Source organism: Lissotriton vulgaris, chromosome 5, assembly GCF_964263255.1.
Source record: "Lissotriton vulgaris chromosome 5, aLisVul1.2, whole genome shotgun sequence".
NCBI classification, from domain to species: domain Eukaryota; kingdom Metazoa; phylum Chordata; class Amphibia; order Caudata; family Salamandridae; genus Lissotriton; species Lissotriton vulgaris.
The window spans coordinates 1,617,932,887-1,617,958,338 of NC_141693.1; the positions used below are offsets into that span (position 1 = coordinate 1,617,932,887).

The following is a 25,452-nucleotide window of genomic DNA, read 5'->3' on the forward strand; positions in this document are numbered from 1 at the left end:
CCTTTGTATTACATTCCTGAACCGGTCGCAATGGGAGACTCTAGTATGACTCACACCTAGATCTTGTTGGGCTGGGGGCGGCGACAGATGTTTCTGGGGTGGAAGTGTGGAGTAAGGTGTTTTGGGGAGTAAGGGGGATTGTTTCTGGGTTTTGTTTCGTCTTTTTGGACCATCAATTCACATATGATGTTTGTTGTATTACATTCTTTCATGAGACGATACCTGCTATTTACATGCATTCCACAGCTGAGCTACCCTCTTGAGAACCCCAGCTGTTGTCCCACAGGTCAACACATGACACTTGAGGTTAACCCCCAATGCCGTGTATGCGATATATATCTTTACACTTACGACATGAAATTAAATGGTTGTATCAAGCGTAGAAGGATCCCACGATTTGCACTAACTTTCATAACATACTCAGTAAACCAGTATTGGATAAGTTATCATGGGGATGGAGGAAAATATGAGCGTATCACACTTCCAAACATGGGGATGGAGGAAAATGAGATAGTATCACACTTCCACGCAGGTCTAAGTGTAAAGGTTAGCACCATAGTGTATGTTTTACACTTTCTGTTAAACAAATGGGAAACCATTGCTGTTGAAAGCGGTCACTTCTATGTGGCTTGTGTGGATTTGTGGACCGCCTTTGTCCTTATCCCTAGGACTAAACTCTGTTAGATTCTCAAAAATATGGGAGTGCCATCAGATGTACTCTACATTATAATTCAGTTTTACGCAGATAATAGTGCTCTGGTGTGGTTGGGACCAAATTGTGAATTGATCAATGTGAGCAATTGGGTTGTTCGTTGAATGGGGTGTCTGCCCTGATCAAACAACAGGCACAATCTCTTGCAGGGTGAACAACAAACTGTCACTAAATGAACCTGTGCTTAATCCTGAGTAGCTTGTATATTACAATAGGGTTTAGCCCTACTAATCCCACTTGGACTGGGCAGGAACTCAATGAAACAGAAAAATTGGCTTCATGTGGGACTCAATAGAAGTCTATCTTTCCCAGTTAGCTGATTAATCGATTACTGGTCTGGTAAAGACTTTCAAAGTATTATTTATTAACATTTTTTCTAAAAGCAAATCCCCAAACACCTAAACTGGGGTACAAAAAACAATGTATCTACATGTAACAATAACACAACAATCGCGTGTTTGCTCCCCATGGCATTCCATGTGTATCAAAGATATCAGGGAACAGAAACAACACGTAGAAGATCAAGAGGAGCCCAAGGGGACCCTAATTTAGACTGCATACGGAGGGGACAAAAAAGGCACATAAGGGCAACCACTTTGGTCTGGCTCACTGGGAAAGAAGAGAAGCGAACTGCCAATGAGACCTTGGTACCGATCAGACCAAGCCTCTAGAAGAGTTGTCAGCCATAGCAAATGCTGCAGATAGGTCTAGCAAGATGAGCCCAGCAGAACTGCCCTGGTTATCATCTTTGGTTTATTAAGTACAAGAGCTAGTGCGGTTTTGGTGCTGTATGCAAGGCAGAGTTGTTGTTTTCTAAATTGTTAGTGACCACACTTATTGCGTGTTTACCCAGATAATGCAGCAAAGTAATGGGTCTGTAATTCGTTAGAATGTTGCAGCCCGGGGGCGTGGCTTGGACGTCGGAGAAATGGCGACGTAACTTCGGTCTTCCTCCAGGCAGCAAACGACTTCTGAATAAAAAGAGCGGCTGGACGAGCTTGATTAAGTCCAAAACGCATGAATGGGCGTCGGAAGCCGTAGTCAAGCAGCGATGTGAGTTTGAAGCGATTCCGCTCGGAAGGAGCTGCAGGAATCGCCTTTCTTTTTTCACCGCCGGCAGACGCTCTTGACGACGGAGCCTTAAGCCGCCTGCAGCCACGAGGCTTCCCGGTCCACCTACGGAGCTCTGACGAGGAGGCTTCGCGCACACGGCCAAACAATGCACCGTGAGTAAGAGCGAAACGAGTGACGCCTACTCGAAGCTCGACTGTACAAGCTCCATGAAATGTAATTGCAGTGCAAATATGTAAAAACGGGACGGGAAGGTAGCGATCACCTAAAATGGCGGACTTTGATGATATGTATATCCCTAGCCACACGGTCTGCACACACAGTGTCTCCTGACCTGACTCTTGAAAATCTCAACTGCCTCCTAATATACACTGTCACTATTGCTGATGGCATACTTTAGAGCCCCGATTGTAGTGTCTGCAATGTGTTAAGAAGGTGAAAATCAGCCACATTTTTCATGCATTGACTTTTAACCAAGCCATGTGATTGGGATAAATAAGCATCTGCTCTAAATATAAGTGGTCTAGCAGCAAATACAACAAATACAAACAAATACAAGCATAAACAAACAGCAATAAAGCAAACAAAGGCAAATATTAACAGGCACCACAACTATGTTATTGTATGCTGTGTGCATTGGAGATTCACTGGTTTGACGGTTGAGCGCACAGCAAGCTCCTATGCTGGATTACAAAATAAGGCTCCGTACCGGTGCGTGCATACACTGAACTGCTATCGAAATGCCATTCATCCATACTGTCTTACCACGCTACTTTTATTAACCACTTAGTGGTGATACAAGGCTAGCATCTAGGGTTATTGGTGTCATTGCTCTATCTACCTCCAATACAAATACTGAAGTGGACTAAAAATGAGTGACGAAAAGAATGGCAAGACCCCTAAACGCCTAAAAGCTGATCCGCCGACGCCGATCAAAGGGAAAAAAGATATGGCAGACGCAATAGACACTATCCTGAATAGGCTAGAGGAAGTCAGAGATCTGGCTAGATCTACCAAAGAGGAGGTTGCTGCTATAAGACAAGACATAAAGGATATTAATTCAAGAATGACAGAATCTGAAAGTAGAATAAGTAAACTAGAAGATACGGAGAATAAAACCTGTGGAGCTATTAAAAATCTCACCTTATGCTCGGACCATCTGGTAAAGAAGATTGCGGAGTTGGAAGACAGAAATAGGAGAGGGAACCTGAGAATTTTCGGAATTCCAGAAAAATCAGAAGAAACCTATGGATCGTGTGTTCCATTCCTTGAGAACTGGTTTACACAAGCAACAAACTTAACCTTCACTCAACCATTGGAATTTGATAGAGCACATAGAGTCCCGGGACGAATGACCAAAGATCAGAAGGGACCGAGAGCGATAGTTTGCAAGCCACTGAGATACCAACACACAGAACAGATCCTCTCCTTCGTTCGCAAACACAATCATGTCTTATGGAAAGGTCATAAGATTTACATCTCACAAGACTATAGTAAGGAAACGATGGATGTTAGGAAAGGTTTTCTTGCACTGAGACCACAATTGAAGTCACTCGGTTTCATGTATGGATTCATTGGTCCGACAAAGTTCAAAGTGACGATAAGAGGTGTGACTCATATACTCTCTGATCCACAAAAGCTGCGCCATCTACTTTCTACACAGGAAGAGGCCAATATGGAGGTTGCTCTCTCGAGCCAGGGAGATGCTGGAGACGCAGGAGCCTCTGGATTTGGTTGACCTGTGAAACTTTCCCTTTCATAGAGATGACAAGTTTATAATGCTCCAATATGTACCTTATTTGATCTCCAATGTTCTTTGATGTGCCCCGCAACTGCACTCTTGTTGTTCATAATGTTTACGCCATGCGGAAGTCAATGGCTTACTCAACTGTGTTATGGGGATGGAATGACATGTTCCTCTAAATGGTTATTGAATGCTTATTGAAATAGTATCTGAAATATCTAGCTGACGTCATTTACTGAACTGTTCAATAGGATGGTCTCCAGCTGGTGGACATGGTGTTGTTTACTCACACGACTTATACTTAAAGACCAAGATACAAATAGTTTTCTCTAAATCTAGTCATAATGGTTCTTTGTCCTTAAGACATTGCGTTTGTAAGTGAAGCTGGCTATTGTTATACCCTGTTGATGGTTATTGGAAGCTGTCTGGCTCTCTTGTTTGTGATTGCTCCAGCAGCTCAGACGTTAAATTCTGTTGACTAAGCCTGCTTGGAGGCGGCCTCGTGGTCGTTCCCGAGTCGCCATGTTCCTATTCTTCCATGGGGGAGGGAGGGGTGGGCCTAGGGGAGGGGCGGAGGGAGGAGGGTGGTGCGGGGGTTTGTGGGGGGAGTTTATTTTCTCACTTTTTCTACTTTTTCTACTTTATCTTCTTTTGTTATTCCACACACTGTGCACACTGTACCATTTTGCATTCCGAAGCTTCCGTTCCGTATTTCAGAATACTGCTAGCCCTGTGATTAATGCGATTTATGTCATTGCCTGTAGCGTCAAATGTATGGTGCTCTCTATCAGATCTGATTCCCATGCATATACATGTATTATGATACGATATCAGTCATTGCATAACTGATGGCTCCTGTTATAGATACTCCCATAGGGACAACAACCATAGCTAATCTTAAAATATTAACGCTGAATGTGAAAGGCCTAAATCAGCCGGTTAAACGTCAGAAGATACTTGATTATCTACGCAGGCAACGCGGGGACATAGCCCTGCTACAGGAAACAAAACTAGAAGCGAAGCACTTTCACACACTGCGGAACAAGTACTACACTGAGGTAATAGGCTCTGAGGCAATCTCTAAAAAGAATGGGGTGGTAATGCTTGTAGCAAAGACTGCGAATGTGCAGATACTCTCCTCTACCATGGATACGAAAGGGAGATGGGTATCGGCGAAACTACTTAAAGATGATACTGAATTTTTTATTACGTCAGTATATGCCCCTAATGCCCATGATCCGTCTTTCTGGCTAGGCCTCACGAAACAGATCGACTCCATCCCAGATACGGCAGTCCATATTTTGGCGGGTGATTTCAATCTTCCGTATGACCCGGTATTAGATAGAGATTCCAAATGCGCCTTTCGCCCAGGTAAAGCTCACAAGGCGTTCATGAAATTATGCAATAGGTTCCATTTGGTAGATACATGGCGCTTACTACATCCTGATGATAGAGATTACTCTTTTTACTCCCCACCACATGACTCGTTCTCGAGAATTGACTACATACTCGTTTCTAAAAACGCGTTGGCCAGAGTTGAAAACTCGGACATTGCCCCCAGATTAGTCTCTGATCACTCTTGCGTTTCTCTCACACTCTCTAATGTCACGCCAACCACTCGTCAATCAATGTGGAGATTTAATGACGCTATTCTTAATGACACTAAACACAAAGAAACCATTGACAACGCCATCAAAGACTTCTTAATGACAAACAAAAAAGGGGACACTTCAAACACCATTAGATGGGAGGCGCTAAAATCCACCATTAGAGGGCTTATCATAAAAATATCCTCTGCAATTAACAAGAACCGAGGCGCGACCTTGTTGAAATTAGAAGAGGAGATCTCTACACTCCAGCGCAAATACCTGAATAATAGAAACCCTGAAGACCTGATTGAATTGTCCAACCAAAAATACACATATAATAGACTTATTAGTGAAAAGGCGGGAATCTGGCTCGATAAAAGGAAGCGTTTTAAAATCTGTGACTCTAATAAGGCAGGGAAAGGACTAGCTGCATATCTCAAATTTAAAATTCAAAAAAACGCTATAACTTCTCTTCTAGACGGAGGTGGCGCTCCTAGCTCTGACCCCAATAAAATTGCGAACATTTTCAAAGAATTCTATGAGAAACTATATGCTAGGAACGTACATGTCGACAGGGAAAAAATGGAGAAATATCTCTCAAACTGTGCACTCCCAAAACTCACTGCCGCAGAAAGGGAGTCTTTGAATGAGCCGGTCTCTGAATCAGAGGTCATTACCGCGATCAAATCCCTTAAAAAGGGTAAAGCCCCTGGTCCGGATGGCTACACGGCACCATTTTATAAGACCTTCGCCCATGTTCTAGCTACTCCGCTCTTTGAAGTATTCCAAGAAATTAGTATCACAGGAGAGGTGAAAGGAACAATGGCTGAAGCTGTAATTGCAGTGATACCCAAGGAAGGCAAAGATTCTAAACAGCCTAAAAATTACAGACCTATCTCGCTGATAAACTTAGATTGCAAGCTCTTGGCCTCGATTCTTGCAAAACGCATCCAGAAGGTTTTACCGTCCTTAATACATCCATCACAGGCGGGATTCCTGAAAAATAGGCTCTCAAGCGATAATACTAGGATTCTGGCTCACGTTATTGAAAAAGCAAAGCTTTTATCCACACCAGCTGTGGCGATAACACTAGACGCAGAAAAAGCGTTTGACAAGGTGGATTGGACGTATTTGAATGCGGTGCTTCACAAATTTGACCTGGGTCCTCTATTCACTAAATTAGTCATGTCCCTATATGCCTGTCCCTCCGCTAGAGTGAGAGCTGGTGGTGCTTTTTCCTCCCCTTTTAACCTAGAACAAGGTACAAGACAGGGTTGCCCTCTGTCCCCGTCCCTGTTCCTACTAGCAATTGAACCCTTCCTGTATTACATAAGGGAAAACCCCGAAATTCAAGGAATTCGATTCACAGGATGCACAATTAAACTGACGGCCTATGCCGACGATGTGCTGGTCTTGAGTGAAAAAGCTGATAAAGCTATTCCTGCATTACTATCCACAATTGAGGAATTCTCGTGTGTCTCCGGATACTCCCTGAATAAGGACAAGACAGAAGTGAAATTACTAAATAACCTGTGTGACAAAAATATACTGGGTGACTCCGGGCTTACCTGGCAGCCGAAGAGTTTTAAGTACTTAGGTATGGAATTCGAGAAAGATCTGATAACCACCCTAAAAATCAATGAAGATATACTCTATAAAAAAATACAAAAACTACTAGATGGATGGTCGCCGAAGTTCCTCTCATGGTGGGGTAGAGCAGAGACGTTAAAGATGATGATCAGCCCCTTAGTAAATTATATGGCGAGTATGCTCCCCATGACCTTCACGGAGGATTTTTTACATAAAATAGATAAATCATTCACGGACTTCCTATGGAAAGGGAAAAAGCCCAGAATTGCCATGAAAAAATTACAACTCCCCAAGCTTAAAGGAGGTATAGGTCTACCAAATTTTAAAAACTACCAAACCGCCTTTCTCTGCAAGCAAGGGGCATCCTGGTTTGCCGAGGACCCCAACTATACGCCTCTGTGGATTGATATTGAGAAATCCATCATAGGCAAGGCCCCGCTTTCTGCTGTACTCACAATGGACCTCTCACACCTTCCACACTCTAAATACATCATGCTTAATACTAAGAGAGCCCTCTTACGATTAGATCAAGTTCATAAGACTGGTCTGCAGATTCACAAATCTGCTTCTGCATCCTTATGGCGCAATCCATTGATCAAAATTGGCGGTTCGCCCCCCATATGGGACCATTGGTCAGACAGGGGTATCAATGTGGTTTCAGATCTCAGTGAGAATAATATGCCATTACCCTTCTCGACTCTACAGACTAGGCACTCCCTACTACCAATTGACTTCTATGCCTTCCTGAAACTCAAATCAGCTCTATCTACACGCACATTCAGATTAGCGACACCCTGGCTAAAATCTATGCTACCGCACTTCCAATCCTTGGGGCACTTTGTTTCAAAAATCTATAAACTACTTGCACCAACGCCCAACAAAACAATGAGACGTAATGAAATCAAATGGGAGGCAGAACCGAATAACACCGGTATAGACATAGACTGGATCAGGATACACGCATCGGCACTCACACATAAAGTGTCACCGATACTCTCACAGACTAAGTATATGATACTTAACAGAACATTTTGGACCCCGCAGAGATTATTTAAGGCTGGCCTACGAGACACACCAACATGCTGGAACTGCTCAATGGGTACTGGTGACCTACCACACATGCTATTCAATTGTCCCATGCTCCACACATACTGGGGAAAATTTTTCGATTATATCGAACACATATTTGCCATAAAACCCAAAAGAGAATTCATTTATATTATCCTGGGAGCTATAGACCCAATAGTGAGGGGAGACCATGACCGCCAGCTTCTGGACCTCTTACTAACACTGGCATGTAAGGTTGTATTATGCAATTGGAAGACCGCGGCTGAGGTCTCTTTTAATGCTTGGAGGGAATGGCTGTCCTGCATTAGAGGCACTGACAATCCCGCCTTACACTCGTCACCGTGGCAGGTCTCCAACAAAAAATTATGGTTATCCTTAGATGAAGCCTCCTTCACCTTCGATCCACCATGAGATGCTTATATGACTAAATCAGCACTTAATGAATAGGGAAACTAATTGGAGAGTTACTGTACGAGACTAACAAGGTATAACATGATATTACATTAGCTATTTCTGGATGGAATGCTTTACGGAATTGTTAGATGAAGGAATAATATGATGATGATTTGCTATTGTTTGGTTACTGGCGATCAACTCTTGATAGATCCGGAACGATGTTTTCTGTATTGTTTTTATTTTCTTCTTTCTTCTTCTTTTATTTCATGTATCATTTCCTATGTATTGACCCATCTTTGTTTCGGCACTGTACCAATATGCCCATATGGACTCTGATGATGTATTGCCGATCTCATTTCAGTTATTTTTCAATAAAAAAGATTTGAACAAAAAAAAAAGAATGTTGCAGCCCATTTTTTCTTTTTTTTAACAAAAGGGTAACATTTCCCATTCTAAGAGAACTGTTCTGGATGAAAGAGAGAGGTTGATAATCATAGTAATTCAACGACCTGCAACTGTAAGACACATTTCCTTTGTGTTCCAGATGTACCACAACTGAATGATTTATTTACATTCCCTAGAAAACACAAGTCTAAGAGTATTGAGGTGGATAATTCCCCTATAGGGGAACAGATGTACTGATCTGCACAAGATCGGCACGAAGAAAGGGAAAAGATAGTCTTTTAGGTATGGGCTAGAGATCCTGACTCAAGACCCCTGAGAATACAGTGCTTGAGAAGGTATTTAAGAGCAAAGTGAAATGATGGGGTATCTGTCCCTCTATTCTGTGACAGGATTTTCAGTCTCTTCATTCAGGTCACCACACCTAAGCTATTTCTACCCATTTCTCTCCTCCATTTCTTTGTGTGAAGTGCATGGGACAGATGATGATCTAGACACCGGCCAGTGCTGACATGATGTTTGTCACTGTTGTCCTGGAAGTGACATGCAGACCCAGGTCCTCAAGACAAACCATGACCTTGGAGTCTAGCCCTGTTGCTCATGAGCTTAGATAATACATGTATTTACCATAATCTCTTTCATTTGTCAATTCTGTTATCAATTTAGTGTTGCAGGCTGATGAGAGTGAAGAGGCACTGGAAGAGGCGCTGAAGCAAAGGGTGATGACCACTCTGCGGAAGAACATATATCACTGGCAGCAGCTTAGGTAAGCATGCCAATGAGGTAATATCCTGAAATATCTTACAGCCATACCTAGGGGGTAGGAGATGTTAAAATGAGCTGCAAGACAGGAAAACATTTCCATCCCTTGTATCGGTCTCCACGCCCTTGCATTCCCCCACCACCTGTTATCTGATGACGACTAATTTACCTTCATGAACATAACTCTGTGAATAGCGCAGTCTAAAGAGGGAAAGGGCAAAAGAGAGAGGAGATGGTTACTGAGAGGGAAGGCACACAGGAGGCAGGGAGGCACATCTACTAATGAAGGCTGCACCTACGTACGTTGACATTGGAATCTTAAATGAAGTAAACCAAGTCAAGTGAAGTCAAAATTTGTATTGCGCACTACTCACCCAGAGGGTCTCAAGGCGCTTGAGGGAGGGGGTTCGCTATTTATCAAACAGCCATGTTTTGAGTTGTTTTCTGAAGGAGAGGTGGTTCTGTGTAAGGCGGAGGTGGGTGGGAAGAGGATTCCAGGTTTTGGCTGCTAAGTAGGAGAATGATCTTCCTCCCATGGTGGCTCTTCGGATGCGAGGGATCGCGACGAGGGCTTGATTGGACGATCGTAGATGGTGGGTGGGGGTGTAGAAGGTCAGGCGCGAGTTGAGGTAACTGGGTCCTAGGTCGTAGAGGGCCTTGTGTGCGTGGGTGAGGAGACGGAACTTGATTCTCTTATGGACGGGGAGCCAGTGAAGGTCTCTCAGGTGACCGGAAATGTGGTTGTGGCGTGGTATGTCTAGGATGAGTCGGGCGGAGGCGTTCTGAATGCGTTGGAGTTTTTTCTGTAATTTGGCTGTGGTTCCGGCGTAGAGGGTGTTTCCGTAGTCCAGTCGCCTTGTGACAAGTGCTTGGGTGACCGTCTTTCTTGTTTCGGTGGGGATCCATCGGAAGATCTTTCGGAGCATGCGTAAGATGTTAAAGCAAGATGACGAGACAGCGTTGACTTGTCTGGTCATTGAGAGGGAGGAGTCTAGAATGAATCCTAGGTTGCGAGCATGGTCCGTAGGTTTGGGCGCGCTGCCTAGGGCCGGAGGCCACCATGAGTCGTCCCATGCGGAGGGGGATGATCCAAGGATGAGGCCTTCCGTCTTGTTTGAATTCAGTTTTAGGTGGCTGTTCTTCATCCACTCGGCTACGTCTTTCATACCTTCGTGTAGGTTGGTTTTGGCGGTGTTTAGATCTTTGGTGAGGGAGAGGATCAGCTGTGTGTCGTCAGCGTAGGAGATGATGTTAAGGTTGTGCTGGCGTGCGATGGATGCGAGGGGGCTCATGTAGACGTTGAAGAGGGTGGGGCTGAGGGAGGATATTTGTGGTACTTCACAGATGACTTCGGAGGCCTCTGACCTGAAAGGGGGGAGGCGGACTCTTTGGGTTTTTCCGGCGAGGAACGAGATGATCCAGTCCAATGCTTTTTCTTGTATCCCGACGTTGCTGAGGCGTTGTACGAGGGTGCTATGGCAGACCGTGTCAAACGCTGCTGAGAGGTCCAGGAGGATGAGGGCAGCTGTTTCCCCGTTGTCGAGTAGTGTTCGGATGTCGTCTGTGGCTGCGATAAGGGCGGTCTCGGTGCTGTGTTTTGCTCAGAAGCCGGATTGTGTGGGGTCGAGGGAGCCGTTAGACTCGAGGAAGGCGGCGAGCTGGTTGTTGACAGTCTTCTCTATGACTTTGGCAGGGAATGGGAGGAGCGAGATGGGGCTGTAGTTCTTAAGTTCGGTGGGGTCTGCTGAAGGTTTCTTCAGGAGGGCACTGAGTTTGGCATGTTTCCAGCTTTCCGGGAAGGTAGCGGTGTTGAAGGAGCAGTTGATGATGTCCCGGAGTTCGGGTGCGATGACGGAGACGGCCTTGTTAAAGATGTGGTGCGGGCATGGATCGGTTGGTGATCCGGAGTGGATGGAATTCTTCAAGCGGATGGTGTCTTCGGTGCTGATTGGGGTCCAGGCGCAAAGGGTGGTGGTGGGGGTTTCAGTTCGGTGGTGAGGGGAGTGGATTGTTCGCCGAAGCTGTTATGTATGTCAGCGATCTTGCTGTGGAAGAACGAGGCAGAGAGTCGCAGAGTTCTTGAGAGGGGGTGATGTCGTTGGTGCCGGTGCTGGGGTTGGTAAGCTCTTTGACGATGCTGAAGAGTTCCTTGCTGTTTTGGGCGTTGTCAAGTTGATCCTTGAATGCTGATTTCTTGGTGGATCGGATCAGCTGGTGGTGTTTGCGGGTGGCATCCTTGAGGGCGGTCATGTTGCCTGTGGTTGGGTTTTTTCGCCAGGCTTTCTCGAGGGTGCGGCAGTTTCTTTTGGTGTTTTTGAGTTCGTCATTGAACCAGGTGGCTTTTTTGTTTCCTGGCTTGTTGTGGTGGTTTTTCACGGGCGCTAATTTGTCAGCGCAGCGGGTGATCCATTGTGCGTGATTGATGGCTGCATGGTTTGAGTCCGATGATCTGGTGGGAGGGATTTGGTTTAGCGCTGTGGTGAGCTGGTCGGTGGTAATTTTGTTCCAGTTTCTGCAGGGGACATGTTGTGGGTGGTGGTGTGTCGTGGTTTTTCTGAAGTTGAAGTGGACGCAGCTGTGGTCCGTCCAGTGTAGTCCTGTGGCGTGATTGAAAGAGATGTGCTTGCTGGAGGAGAAGATTGCGTCGAGCGTGTGTCCGGCGTAATGGATGGAGGTGTTTACCAGTTGTTTGAGTCCGAGATTGGCGAGGTTGTCCAGAAGGGTGGTGGTGTTGATATCATTGTTCTTTTCCATGTGGAAGTTGAGGTCCCCTAGGAGAATGTAGTCCTCGGAGGAGAGGGCGTGTGGGCTGAAAAAGTCTGTGATGTCTTCGCTGAATTGTGTGCGGGGTCCTGGGGGTCTGTAGATGAGGGTGCCTCTAAGTGTAGTCTTGGGGTCAGTGTGAATCTGGAAGTGGAGATGTTCGGCGGCTGTGAGGGTGTCGTCAGCGCTGGTCGTGATGCGGATGGAGTTCTTGTGGACAATGGCGATGCCTCCTCCTGTTTGGTTGATGCGGTCCCTTCGGATGATCTTGTAACCGTCCGGGATGGTATGGGGATGTCGGGCGCTGATGAGGGGTTCGTCCAGGTTTCCGTGAGAAAGGCAACGTCCGGAGTCGTGGTGTCAAGTAGGTTCCATAGTTCAATGGTGTGTCTGTGGATCGAGCGGGTGTTGAGCAGGATGCACTTCAGGTGGTTGTTGTTTGCGCTCTGTTTGGCGTTAATGGTTGTAGTATGGGACTGGATGCAGCTGAACTTGCAGGATTGGCAGGTGAAGGGTCCATGGGCGCGTCCTGGGGTGGCTTGGTGGCAGTCTGGGAGTCGGCCGGTGTTGAATGCAGTGAGGGTTGCGGCGTCGTATGTAAGGCGGGTGGAGTGGTTTTTGCGGGGGTCTGGCTCTGGGCGTGGGCCAGGCGCGGACGGGCGTAGACGGGCTTACCTTTGGCGTGCCTTCGGCGCGCATAGGGCGCGCACACTGCGCGTGAACGCTGCGCGCAAGTGCATCTGTCATAAGTGGAGAGTGGAAGGGAGCGGAGCGAGGGAGGAGCAGCTGGGAGGCGGGAGCGGGGTGGCGAGTGGGGAATGGATCGATTGTAGGGAGCGGGGGTGGGGCCGCGGGGGAGCAGCGGCTGTGAGCGGGGAGGAGAGACGGGCTGGGACAAAAAGGGCACCAAACAACAACAAGGTGATGCAGGGCGAGATCGGAGCACAGAAACTAATTCAGGCAGCAAATACCATCAGCAGCAGAAACGTGGAGCACAGTCTGGCACACAGATTAATTTTAGCAGCAAATACGATCAACAGCAAATACGCGATGCACAGGCTGGCACACAAATTCATTTTAGCAGCAAATGCGATCAGCAGCATATACGTGATGCACAGGCTGGCACACAAATTAATTTTAGCAGCAAATACGATCAGCAGCAAATACGATACCACAGGCGAGATCGGGGGCACAGTCGGGCACAGAGTGTGGAAGCGCTACAAGGATGGCCAGGAGCGGGTGGAGCGACCGTGTCTGACAAGGTCAGGGCGGTCACAGCTCTTCACCGTTCCGGTCTCCCCTTATGTTCCAGTGGGAGGGAGGAGCAGCTGGGAGGCGGGAGCGGGGTGGCAAGTGGGGAGGGGATCGATTGTAGGTGCTGTAGGGAGCGGGGGTGGGGCCGCGGGGGAGCAGCAGCTGGGAGCGGGGAGGAGAGACGGGCTGGGGCAACAAAATGGCACCAAACAACAACAAGGTGATGCAGGGCGAGATCGGGGCACAGAAACTAATTCCGGCCGCAAATACGATCAGCTGCAAATACGCAATGCACAGGCTGGCACACAAATTAATTTTAGCAGCAAATGCGATCAGCAGCAAATACGCGATGCACAGGCTGGCACACAAATTAATTTTAGCAGCAAATACGATACCACAGGCGAGATCGGGGGCACAGTCAGGCACAGAGTGTGGAAGCGCTACAAGGATGGCTATCATAACATATGGCTATCATAACAAGGATATATTTAATCTCTAAACGAAAACTTTCAACGGGCCCCAGAATGTCAAGAGTCAGTTTTACCCTGGGTTTACTGGGGAAAGTCATTTGGACTCTGTGATGGCTCATGAATCACTTTATCACTGTTGGTGCAGCTGGTTCAGTTTTTCACTTGTTGCTCAAGTATGAAGTCTTGCCCAGGCCACCAGTACTGGGTGTGAATTCTACTCTTGATTACATTTTTCTGACCAAGTGCCCTTTAAGGCCTGTATCCATTAGTTTGCCCCACAGAATGCAAAGAGGAACCATTTTATCTAATCTCATCAGTTTGTCATGAACCACACTCCGCTTATTCCTCACCTCCCAGTATCTCCTAATGTCACCCTGAAGGTTAAATTATACTCTAACTTTGAGTTGAGTCGAATCATTTTGTACTCCCTCCTTCCATTACCTCTTATCTTCTCCACAATTGTATATATATTGGGGATTACGTAACTTAAGTTGTTATTCCATCACAGTCTTGAGTTTTATTGAGGGGCAACTTTCCGAGGCAATGCGCAGCAAAATAATTGGGGCCAGAATTATGCTCTAGGTTAAAATTGTATCCTTCTAACTATCACCTGGAAATATGTGGTAAGGCTCACTCAACCTCTTTGATGTAAAAAGTTGAGATTAAAGGTTTGTGCTCAGTGTGTATTTTTAAAGGCATGCCCCATAAGAAGAAACTGAAGTGTTTAACGGCCCAGAAACTGGCCAATGCCCTTTCTGCAATCAAATAGTTGCATTTCAGACCCCTTAATGACCTGTAGGCAAAATCAATAGCCTGTTCTTCTCCATCCACAATTTGAGACAGTGTGGCTCTTAGATCCTTTAAACTGGCATAGGCCGAATTTGCGCTACTTCCAGAGTCAACACCTCTCTTCTGGGCCCACCAAGGAGTGGCCATTCTGATTTGCTGCTCTATAGAGTGGAGGGTGGCTGAAATTCTGGGTAGATTATTAGCATCCTACATACAAATAGGCAGACACACCTTTACCATTGCATCCATATATGCCCTGAACGACAATCAGTAGCCATTTCTGAAGTGGGCTCTATTGGAGACACTAGACTACCCCAAACAGGCAGCCTTGACAGGAGCCAACCTGAACACTGTACTGAATAATGAATGGAACAGGTCTGCCAAGCGTCATGGCCAGACCGAGGCCCTCTCCCGTGATGTAGTCCTCTGACTATGGGAGGTGGGTTTGTGCGACCTGTGAAGGCCCACCCACAAACACGCAACTACACCTTCTGCTCTGCAGTACACAAAATCTATGCCAGAATAGACTATTTTCTAGGATCATCGACCCTGCATTCTTGGGTCGCGGGAGTCGATATTACCCCTCGGTCTCTAAAAGACCATGCAGCACATGAACTCACACTACGGATCAACACACGCAGTGACTAACAGCTCCTTGGTGGCTGCATTACAATTTGCCCCTCAGACCAGACAGTCCAAAAACTCACTCGCACTATCACTAACTTCCTTGACACCAACAACACTTCGGACACGTCCATAGCTACGCTCTGGGAAATGTTAAAGGCAATGGTACGTGGGGAGAGGATTGCCACCTCTGCAAGAGAAAACAAGCTGCATCAAGAGAAGCAGCAGGACCTGGAAGGACAGGTGGGGGTACTTTAGGTCATCCACGCCCATACATAAGCACCAAGGGTCTAGTGGAGACTTGAGGCGGGGCGGGCCAAGTTGTGCGATATCAACGTGGATAGAGCCAATACACCATGCATAACATTTACAGTGGAGGTGACAAATGTAGTAGGTTATTTGCCCATAAACTCCAGGCTAAGCGTCGGGCTGAAAGGGTTCAAGTATTATGGACTTGAAATGGGTCTAAGTCACAGACGAATAACATCATCATTTCACACCTTCTACTTCTCTCTGTACACTGCCGGAAAGTCTTAAAGGGGATGGATGCCTATGAGCACCTTCATGGAGCTGCCCGCCCCCAACCCGCCGGTTAACTAAACAACAGACTCACTCCCTTGACGCTCTCATCTGAATCGAGGAGGTCATGTTAACTATCTCCCAGTGAAAACCGTTAAACTCTCTTGTCCCAAATGGCTTCTCAGCTGTGCTTTACAAACCTTCTTTGTAGGTACTGAACCAACTCTTTAATTTCTTCACTGATGCGGGGACACTTCTCGCACCATGCTGAAGACCTCGATTGCAGTCATTCTCAAACCCAGCAAAGATCCAGTGCTGCTGTGGCTCCTTCCGGCCCATCTTGCCTATCAACATAGATGCCAAGCTATTCACGGGCATACTAGCAGCTTGCCTCAACCCGTCCTTGCCGCGCCTGGTGGATCTGGACTAGTCTGGATTCATTCCACTTCAGCAATTTGGGGATAACGCCAAGAGAATACTACGCCTAGTATTCAAGGGAGGAAAGTGGTGGTCTTCACTATAGATGCTGAGAAAGGGGTTTAAACAGTTCATTGGCCGTACGAAAAAGCAACTGTGACTTTGGCTTGGGCACCCTGTTTCGCAGATGGCTTCCTAGTTGTTACAGCAGCCCCACCACAGCAATATGGGTCAACGGGCAGCTAGCAGCCCCCTTTCCGATCTGCTGAGGGAAACATCAGGGCTGCCCACTACCCCCCTGTTATTTTCTCACTCTATGCAACCAATGGCACAGACAGTCAGAGATATCCCCCAGATATTCAGAATGGAAACTCCGAGGTGACACGCATACCATAAGTTTATACACAGACAATGTTAGAATTGCACTTGATGATCTGCTGCACTCCCTGCCGTCCCTTTTGGAGTAACTACAGTTTCAGCGAGGAGGTAGGCTTCAGTATAAACCTATAGAAATCTCAGGCCCTCAGCCTCTCTGTGCCATTCCCCTGCAGGAACAGTGAGAAACTAATTGATGTGGACAGCGCCATCAAGCTTGTATTTGGAGCTCCAGATCACTGCTGCTTTTTGGATTACAGTCTGTCTTAACTGTAGCGCTCTGCTCCCAAAGATCTGAGCAGACCTCGCCCAATACAGAGACTGTGGCCTCTCATCGCTTTGATGCATAGCCACCTTAACCATGGCAGTTCTTCCTAAAGTGCTGTTATTGTCCCAAACCCTCTCAGTAGCGCCACCTGTGGGACTGCTCAAATCTATGCAGATGGAGCTAAATTGCTTTGTCTGGGGAATCAACCACCCACATATGTGCCGTGATTTGAACAACCACCCTACGGGGGAGGGAGGCCTGGGGGTCCCTAGTCTTACACACTACTATAAAGCGGCACGGCTTCGCTTCCTGGTGGAGTGGAGCCCCCCCGGAAACCGAGAAGCATTGGTGCTTCCTGGACATAGCGATGGTAGGGGACCGCTTACAGAAGATACCTTGGTTACAAAGCAATGCAGGGCATAGGAGCTTTAATCTTCACAAATCACCAGGGAAACCCTTGTGGTATGGATTGTATGGCTACGCAATGAAGCGTCGTCTCCTCTCCCTCACGGCTATTATGGGTAACTCAGACTTTACCTCTGGTCTCCACCGCACTGCATTCCAGGATGGCAATGAGCTGGTTGTAGATCCATTAAGCACTTCTTTGATGTGAACGGTCCCATTCCCTTCAACTTATTGAAAATCATGTATGTCATCCTGAGTCGGAGAGCCTTCATTATCTGCAAATCTGAGTTTGTGTCACTCGACCCTGGATACAGGAGGGATTTGGGAGACCACTCACCACGTTTGAGAAATGGCTCCATCTCAAATCGACAAAGACTTATTTACTGAAATTTACACCCTCCTTACCCACCTCCAGCACAGGGGAAATTGGCAGGACCGAAACTCTGAGAACTGGAGCCCGGATGCTCACTCATGCACAAAGAGTGGGAAGACCTACATCGCAGTGTCCGCAGTAACACCTCAAGCGTGGAAACTGCCACTAAGATTGCAACATATTGTATCTCACACTGGCCAGACTACAGAGAGGCAACCCAACCCATAGCGAAGACTGATAGAGGAGGCACTGTTCTTCACTACCTTTGGGCATGCTGGAAGCTGAAAACCTATTGGGACGCGGTATTGGCAGATATAGACTTGTACTTTGATACGCAATTACCTCACTTCCCAGCCTACACTATATTGGGTTCCCAAACACTGTAAATGTAAATTGTAAATTGATACTTGTATAGCGCACTACTCACCCGCAAGGGTGTCGATACCGCTATGGAACCCATCCTGGCTTTCCCTGTGAGGCGTCCACTCCTGGGCACCCCCAAGGTGGAGGCCAGGCATCCTTAGCGTTGTGGGGGCCGTTGTGGAGATTAAGCAAGCTATTGCCCAGAGTTGCAGAGTGGGACTCCATGATTGGAATAGGCACCGAGGCGAGAATTATCAGGTCCGTGAAATTTTGAGCCCAAGACCCGCCGAGGCGGGGAATTGAACCCTGGTCCCGGGCTAGATCTCTGCATCAGGGTCTGCCGCTCTAATCATTGAGCCACACTTCACTCTGACCTTTCTCTTTAGATTGTGCTGAGGTAAGCATATCTGACTGGATAGACTATGACACATATTAGGTATAGTATAATAATTGCTAAAAAGTAAATATTTGCTACATGTAATCTGTGAAGGCAGTATTTTTGTTTTCATGTCACTTTTGCTGTACTATGTTATTAAATGTGAATGTTATCTTTGCACTATAATAATAAATGTGTGAATGCATGTTTATTAGTTGCATTACTCTAAATACCATGCGAAGAGGGATCGAAAAAGATTGGTGAGAAAACAAGATACAGCCACAGAATGAGGACCTCTCCTCTGAGTGAGTCATATGCCGCAGGGGTTGAGCTGCATGGCACATGTAAAGTATGATGCAAATAGAGATGAGCATGGCACAGACCACAGACAAGACTGGGCAGAGATATGAGAATAGTTGATTTCCGTCTGAACTAGTAGAGATTTACCATATATCTGCAACGAGTAATGATATGAAGGTTCTGTGAAAACTTGTTTATCTTATTTTGAAGACCACATCATTCCGGAAGTTGGTCATATGAAAAAAGCTCCCATCTTGGCTAAATGTACATAGACTTTTTGCTGTGCTTAGTTTATACATTAAAAGTGGAACAACTGGACTGATCGTCACTACGGATTTTGCTGTATGACCTGTATTGCTTTGTCTTGGACACATCATGCCAAATAATCATAAAGTGTGAGTTTAGGAGAGCTTCAGAAATTTGACTTACAACTTCCTGTTATGGTGAGGCACTGTTAGACATGGCATCTTTTGACATGTTTCCCCTGTCATTTTGCTTTCTTACCTCCTGTTTTAATGGTTTTTGCTAGTTTGTTGTCTCTGCTCACTTTACTACTGCTGATCTGTGCTAAAGTGCAAGTGCTCCTTCTGTAAATTGTGTTATTGATTAGTTTTCCTTGGTTGGCTTATTTGATTTACTAGTAAGTCCTAGTATTGGGCGTAGGTGTGCCCAAAGCCTGTAAATCAAATGCTACTCTTGGGCCTGCAGCACTGAATGTGCCACCCACAGAAGTAGCCTTTCAAATGTGACTCAGACCTGCCACTGCAGTGTCTGTGCGTGTAGTTTTAAACTGCCATGTCGACCTGGCAAGTGTACCCACTTGCCAGGCCTCACCCATACTTTTTAATACCTATATGTCATCCCTAAGGTAGGTCCAAGGCAGCCCCATGAGCAGGGGGAAGTGTACTTAAAAGGTAGGACATGTAGTGATATTTTCACTTGTCCCGGTAGTGAAAACTGTGCATTTCGTGTTTCACTATTGAAAGGCTATCTCTTCCATCGGTTAGCATTTGGTCTGGCTGGAAACCCCTTTGCTGTGCATATTCCCATGCGAAGATGATAGAAAGTTGGAGTGAGGGATGTCTGAACAATTTAAAAATACACCTTTTAGTAAAGATGGTTTTTAAATTGCGTTTTTGAAAGTACCACATTTAGAAAGTGGCCAATTTGTTGCTTAACCATACTCTGCCTGCCTGTGGAATCCACTTCTGGTTTAGACTGACAGTGGCTGTTTGTGCATTCACTCCAGACACTCACACAAAGGGCGCTGAGGTTTGCCTTGCGTATCCTGATGGGTCTTCCTGAGCTAGTGTGGTGGGAGGAGTTCGTACTGACACCTTTCTCAATGCTGTCTCCGCTGCCTGTAGTGTGGCTGGACTAGAGAGGACAGAACTGGTTCTAGTAAGGCAAGAAATACTTTTCTTTGAAGATTGTCAACTTTAAAGATTAAAACTGGTATAAGTACTGGGGCTCTGACTCCACAACTGTAGAACTCTTTTGGACTAGACAGACCTGTGCTCTTGAGGCGGAAGCAGAGAGCGATTTTAGCTTTTTAAAAACTTTCTCATTGTTTAAAAGTTGTCAGTTTATTCTGTGTGCACTCGCCTTCAGTCATCCCTGTTGGTACCGCGCAGGGGATTTAGCGCTGCTGTGGCCCCCACCACCTACAATCTCTCCCCGCCGCCATCTCGGCGAGGACGGAGGCCACGCCCCCCGCCGCCGCCCTATAAAAGCGCTGAATACAAGCGCCGCGCACCTAGACAGACCTGTGCTCTTGAGGTGGAAGCCGAGAGCGATTTTAGCTTTTTAAAAACGTTATCATTGTTTAAAAATTGTCACTTTATTCTGTGTGCACCCGCCTTCAGTCATCCCTGTTGGTCCCGCGCAGTGGATTTAGCGCTGCTGCGGCCCCCACCACCTACAATCTCTCCCCGCCGCCATCTCGGCGAGGACGGAGGCCACGCCCCTTTGTGAGGCCACGCCCCCGACGCCGCCCTATAAAAGCGCTGAATACAAGCGCCGCGCACCTAGACAGACCTGTGCTCTTGAGGCGGAAGCCGAGAGCGATTTTAGCTTTTTCAAAACTTTCTCATTGTTAAAAAATTGTCACTTTATTCTGTGTGCACTCGCCTTCCTTCATCCTTGTTGGTCCAGCGTAGTGGATTTAGCGCTGCTGCGGCCCCCACCACCTACAATCTCTCCCCACCGCCATCTCGGTGGGCGGAGGCCACGCCCCTTTGTGAGGCCACGCCACCGACGCCGCCCTCCACGCCTACAAATTATGTGCATCTTTCGGACGCGCAGCAGACGAGCGCAGCGGGCGCGCCGTCAGCGTGCCGAGGGCGCGTCAAGGGCAAGCCCGTCTGCGCCCGTCCGCGCCTGGCCGGCCCTAGGGCACGCCTCGCTGACCATCTCATCTCCTACTCTTCTCAATCCCTCAGAGAACTCCAGCACTCTGACCCCCCGCTGTCACCTACAGCCACTCGCCGTATACACACAGGCGGCCTCAAGCGCCCTGCCAAACACCACCAATGCAGACGCGCTCCCTCAGCCACACTGATCAGGAAAGCTACGTCCATCAGGGTGTCATATCTGAACACTCGATCTTTAGTGAAACACTCTGAGGACATCTTCATCTTGCTGTCTAATAACAATCCTGACATACTCCTGCTTACGGAAACTTGGTTAACATCAGAGTCCCTCCCAGATATTTTGGCTGCCCTCCCCCCTGATTATTACATTCTTCACGCCGGTCGCCCTGGTGGCCGGCCCGGGGGCGGGGTGGCAGCCATCATATCTATGCGCCTGAATTCCATCTCCTCCCACTCCCTCCCCATCCCTGAGGTGGATAACTTACTTATCCTATGAGCGAACAGCTGCCCAATCTGCTAACGCTGCACTCCAGCTTCGCCCTTTTCGGTGATCTAAACTATTGGTACAATGACTCCAACGCTGGCCCCCATGCCATTAAGCTCTTTGAGGTTCTTAACAGTCTGAATCTTACCCAACCGGTCACCCAACCCACCCATAACAAGGGCCACATCCTGGACCAGATCTGGACCTATCATCTCACCTTGTCCTTGCCAGATATATCCCCCTGTGTCTGGTCCGACCACCATCTAGTTGACACCACCATCACTGTCGCCGGCCAGATTCCTGCTCCTCTGATGGCTCTTCACGAAAATGGAGCTTCCTCACGGCCCTGGCCGACACTCGCCCAGTCCATAACTCCTCTGATAACATCGACGGAATCAAACACAATATCGGATCCTGGCTGAGGTCGGCCAGCGACCTCTTTGCCCCCCTGATCAAATTCCCCCGTACTAGGCATCATAACTCCCATAGGTGGTTCTCTGACGACCTTAAGCATCTTTAATTAAAAACACGTCAGTTAGAACGTATCTGGAGACGCGACTACTCCAACCCAGCCAGACAGTCCTACTTGGCCGCACGTAAAAAATACAAAGCTGCCATTGGCCTAGCCAAAATGGAACATTTCTCCAACAGGATCTCGTCAGCAGTCGACAAATCTAAGGAGGTGTTCAGAGTCATGAACAAACTCACAACAGATGACAGAACCCTCCCAGCTCTGACCCCCACTCAAGAGGCATGCAACACTCTCAACTCCTTTTTTTGTGGAAAAAATCATCAAAATTAAAAACTCTATCCCTCCCCCTCCCCAGCCATATCCATCGGACACTTCCTCTAACAATCCCCTGACTCTCACCACCTTCCCTGCCCTAAACCCCATCTCACTAGCGGAACTCGCCACTCGTGTGAAATCTGGCTCCCCTAACGACTGCTGCCCGCCATCTGTTCTGCAGAGTATCTGCCTCAACTTACCTGACTGTATTCTTCCCCTACTGAATGGGTCACTCAGCAGCGGCATTGTCCCTAGATCTTTTAAGGAGGCCATTTTAGCGCCCCTCCTTAAGAAACCCGGAGCCGATCCCTTGGAGCCTTCGAATTATCGCCCCATCTCCCTCCTCCCGTATCTCTCAAAATTAATGGAGGCCCATGTCACCCGATGTCTGTCAAACTTCATCGAATCCTCCTGTCACCTTGAGCCTAATCAAGTCGGCTTCAGACCTGCCCACTCTACAGAGGCAGTTATCCTGGCAGTTCTGGACACACTCAGGAGCAACGCAGACGCGGGGTCCCCCCAAGCCCTCGTACTCCTGGACCTGTCGGCCGCATTCGACACGGTGGACCATAACATCCTTCTCCACCGTGTCGAGCAGGCAGGCATCCAGGGCACCGCTCCTGAGTGGGTCAAGTCCTTCCTGACTGGAAGAACTCAGGCGGTCCATCTAGGACCCTATACTGCAACTAAAACCCCCACGTCCTGCGGAGTCCCTCAGGGCTCCTCCCTTTCACCGCTCCTGTTCAATCTATACCTCCGGCCGCTGATCCACTCTCTTCAGAAATGGGACATTATTGTCTATAACTATGCTGACGACTTACAGCTCATCCTCCCGCTCAATTCACCTCATGCCATCAACACGTTCCACGCAGTCATGATCCACATCCAATTATGGATGAACCAGAACCAATTGAAGCTTAACCCCAGGAAAACCGGGCTCCTCCTCCCTGGACTCAGTCATGCCCACTGGGTCCCTCAGTTCTGGCCCTCGGAGCTAAGTTCCCCCCCAGCCCCGGTAAAATCAGTAAAGAGCCTGGGAGTGATCATTGACGCTGAACTCTCCCTCAGAGCCCAAGTGGGCGCGGTAATTTCATCCTGTATGTACCAGCTCCGGAAGATCCGTAAAGTCCGTCACTTACTCCCTCCCGCCGCACTTACCCAAGTGGTCATCTCACTCGTGCTCTCCCTCCTGGATTTTTCTAACTCCATCTACTACGGTCTCCCACAATCCTTGGTACACCGCCTCCAAGTTGTCCAGAACCAAGCGGCCCGTCTAATTCACATAACCCCCAGATGGCAATCGGCCAAACCTCTACTCCACAGTCTGCACTGGCTCCCAATAGATCAGAGGGCAGCTTTTAAGGTGGCCTGTCTTACATTCAAAGCCCTGCACTGCTCCGGCCCCGTGTTTCTGAAATTCCGTATCTGTCCTCACCGTCCAACGCGAAACCTCCGATCAGCCCACCGCCATCTGTTAGTCACTCCCAAAACTAAGAAATTCGGCGGTCACCGTTTTTCTCATCTGGCTCACGGGCTTTGGAATCTCCTTCCTCTCTCCATCAAATCCTCCCCTTTCCTTCTGAACTTTAGGAAATCGCTTAAAATACACCTTTTCCCTTCCCTGGGCTAAATTTCCGCCACTCACGCTTCCTCCCTCACTCACTCTGTCTTATAGCGCCAGGAAGCCTACGGTGTCAGTGCGCTCTATAAATTGCACCTAAGATAAGATAAGATAAGGAGCCTGTCAAGAAGAAGAGCTGGATATTGAGTACCAGCGTCATACACATGATTGACATTTTGGATATTAACTATTCCATTGTTTGGCTCAGGGATTTGAATCCAATTCACTATTGTATTGTAAATTTGAAATATATTGTGTTTGCACTACTATTTATCTTGCACATCCCCTTTCCTTCTCACTATATCACGCTACTATTTCCCTGCTCTCCCTGGGGCACTATGACGAGCATGTTGTTATTATTGTTTTCAATGTATAGTGAAGCCAGCTCATTGTGATTAAATAGCAGTGTGCTTTGACAAATAATGTGTATATTGGTATTGTGAGTAATTTTGATAAACGTATAACGGTTCACTGGGACCCCCCTTTTAGCAAATGAATGAGCCAGTCTAAGAAGTACAGAAAACTGCGGCCTTATATATGCTTAGGTTTACATAGTCAGCATAAGAACAAAGGGAGGTCCTGGCACATGTAAGCATGCAAAATGACAAATATGGGCATAAAAGATCTGCTTGCTCAACAAAGTGGGAGGAGCTAACAGTTGCTAATTCTGGTGAACACATCCTGACATTTACAGACTAGAAATCAATCAATCAATCAAAGCATTTATATAGCGCACTACTCACCCAGAGGGTCTCGGCGCTTGCAAGGACAGCTGCAAGCTCATCTGAGCATGTGCGAAGGTGGAAGATGCTGAATATAGTTTGTTTCGAGGCAGATTACAAGAGCAGTCAACACTGAGGGAGGACAGAGCACATGGCGAGCACGTGGCAGCACATGGCAAACAAGATGGCCGCCAGAAATACATAATGGCTTTCAGCTCATGCTAACAAATCCCTCCAACTTTTAACAACATGAGCGCAAAATTGCTAGGGGAAAGGGAACATCTAATAACAAAATGCAATTTGGTTATATAGATGTCTATATGTAATAGAATGTCCTGTACTTTGGAGCAGTCAACGTTCTTGTGTGTTTTGGGTCAGTCAGCTCGCTTTTCTGCCTTTGGTAGTTTTATACTAAGCTATGCCATAGTCTTTTTCTATGCTAGGTTTTCTCAGCCTTTTGATTCTCATGCATTTGGCTTTTAGACCAATGTCTCTGACTTGTATTTTAATTGCTCATGGTTTGTTGACAGGTACGACAAGGAGCTGAGCGTGCTATACCTGGCAGCACGGTTTGGAGGAGTTCATGCTGCTGTTTCAAGAGCGTTCCATGAGGTGAGTGAGATCAAGTTGTTCTGTTCTATCCAGTGGTATTATATTCCAGGATGTCATTATTTGCCGGGTTTGGGGGTGGCGCCTTCCAAAACAGGAAATCATATAGCCCGCAGGCTACTCTTTGCCCTTCAAATGACTTCTAAGTTTTAACCTTTGGTTCGTTTTCTGTACCTGAAAGGAACAGCTTCAGCAACATCACACTGAATGGAAAGGTGAACTGAAAG

General features: G+C 47.2%; 1 protein-coding gene across 4 annotated transcripts in view; it reads left to right on the plus strand.

Annotated features, from left to right (window-relative positions):
- The window catches only part of METTL17 (methyltransferase like 17), a 192,799-nt gene that overhangs the window by 94,177 nt on the left and 73,170 nt on the right, over positions 1-25,452 (plus strand). For all 4 annotated transcript variants that reach the window (XR_015296048.1, XR_015296049.1, XM_086923766.1 and 1 more), the window contains exons 4-5: positions 9,239-9,338; positions 25,147-25,228. Coding sequence is in view for 2 of the 4 variants with exons in the window: in XM_086923766.1 (XP_086779892.1) it covers positions 9,239-9,338; positions 25,147-25,228 (182 nt within the window). In the remaining 2 variants the exon portion in view is untranslated. The remainder of the gene's footprint in view (positions 1-9,238; positions 9,339-25,146; positions 25,229-25,452) is intronic.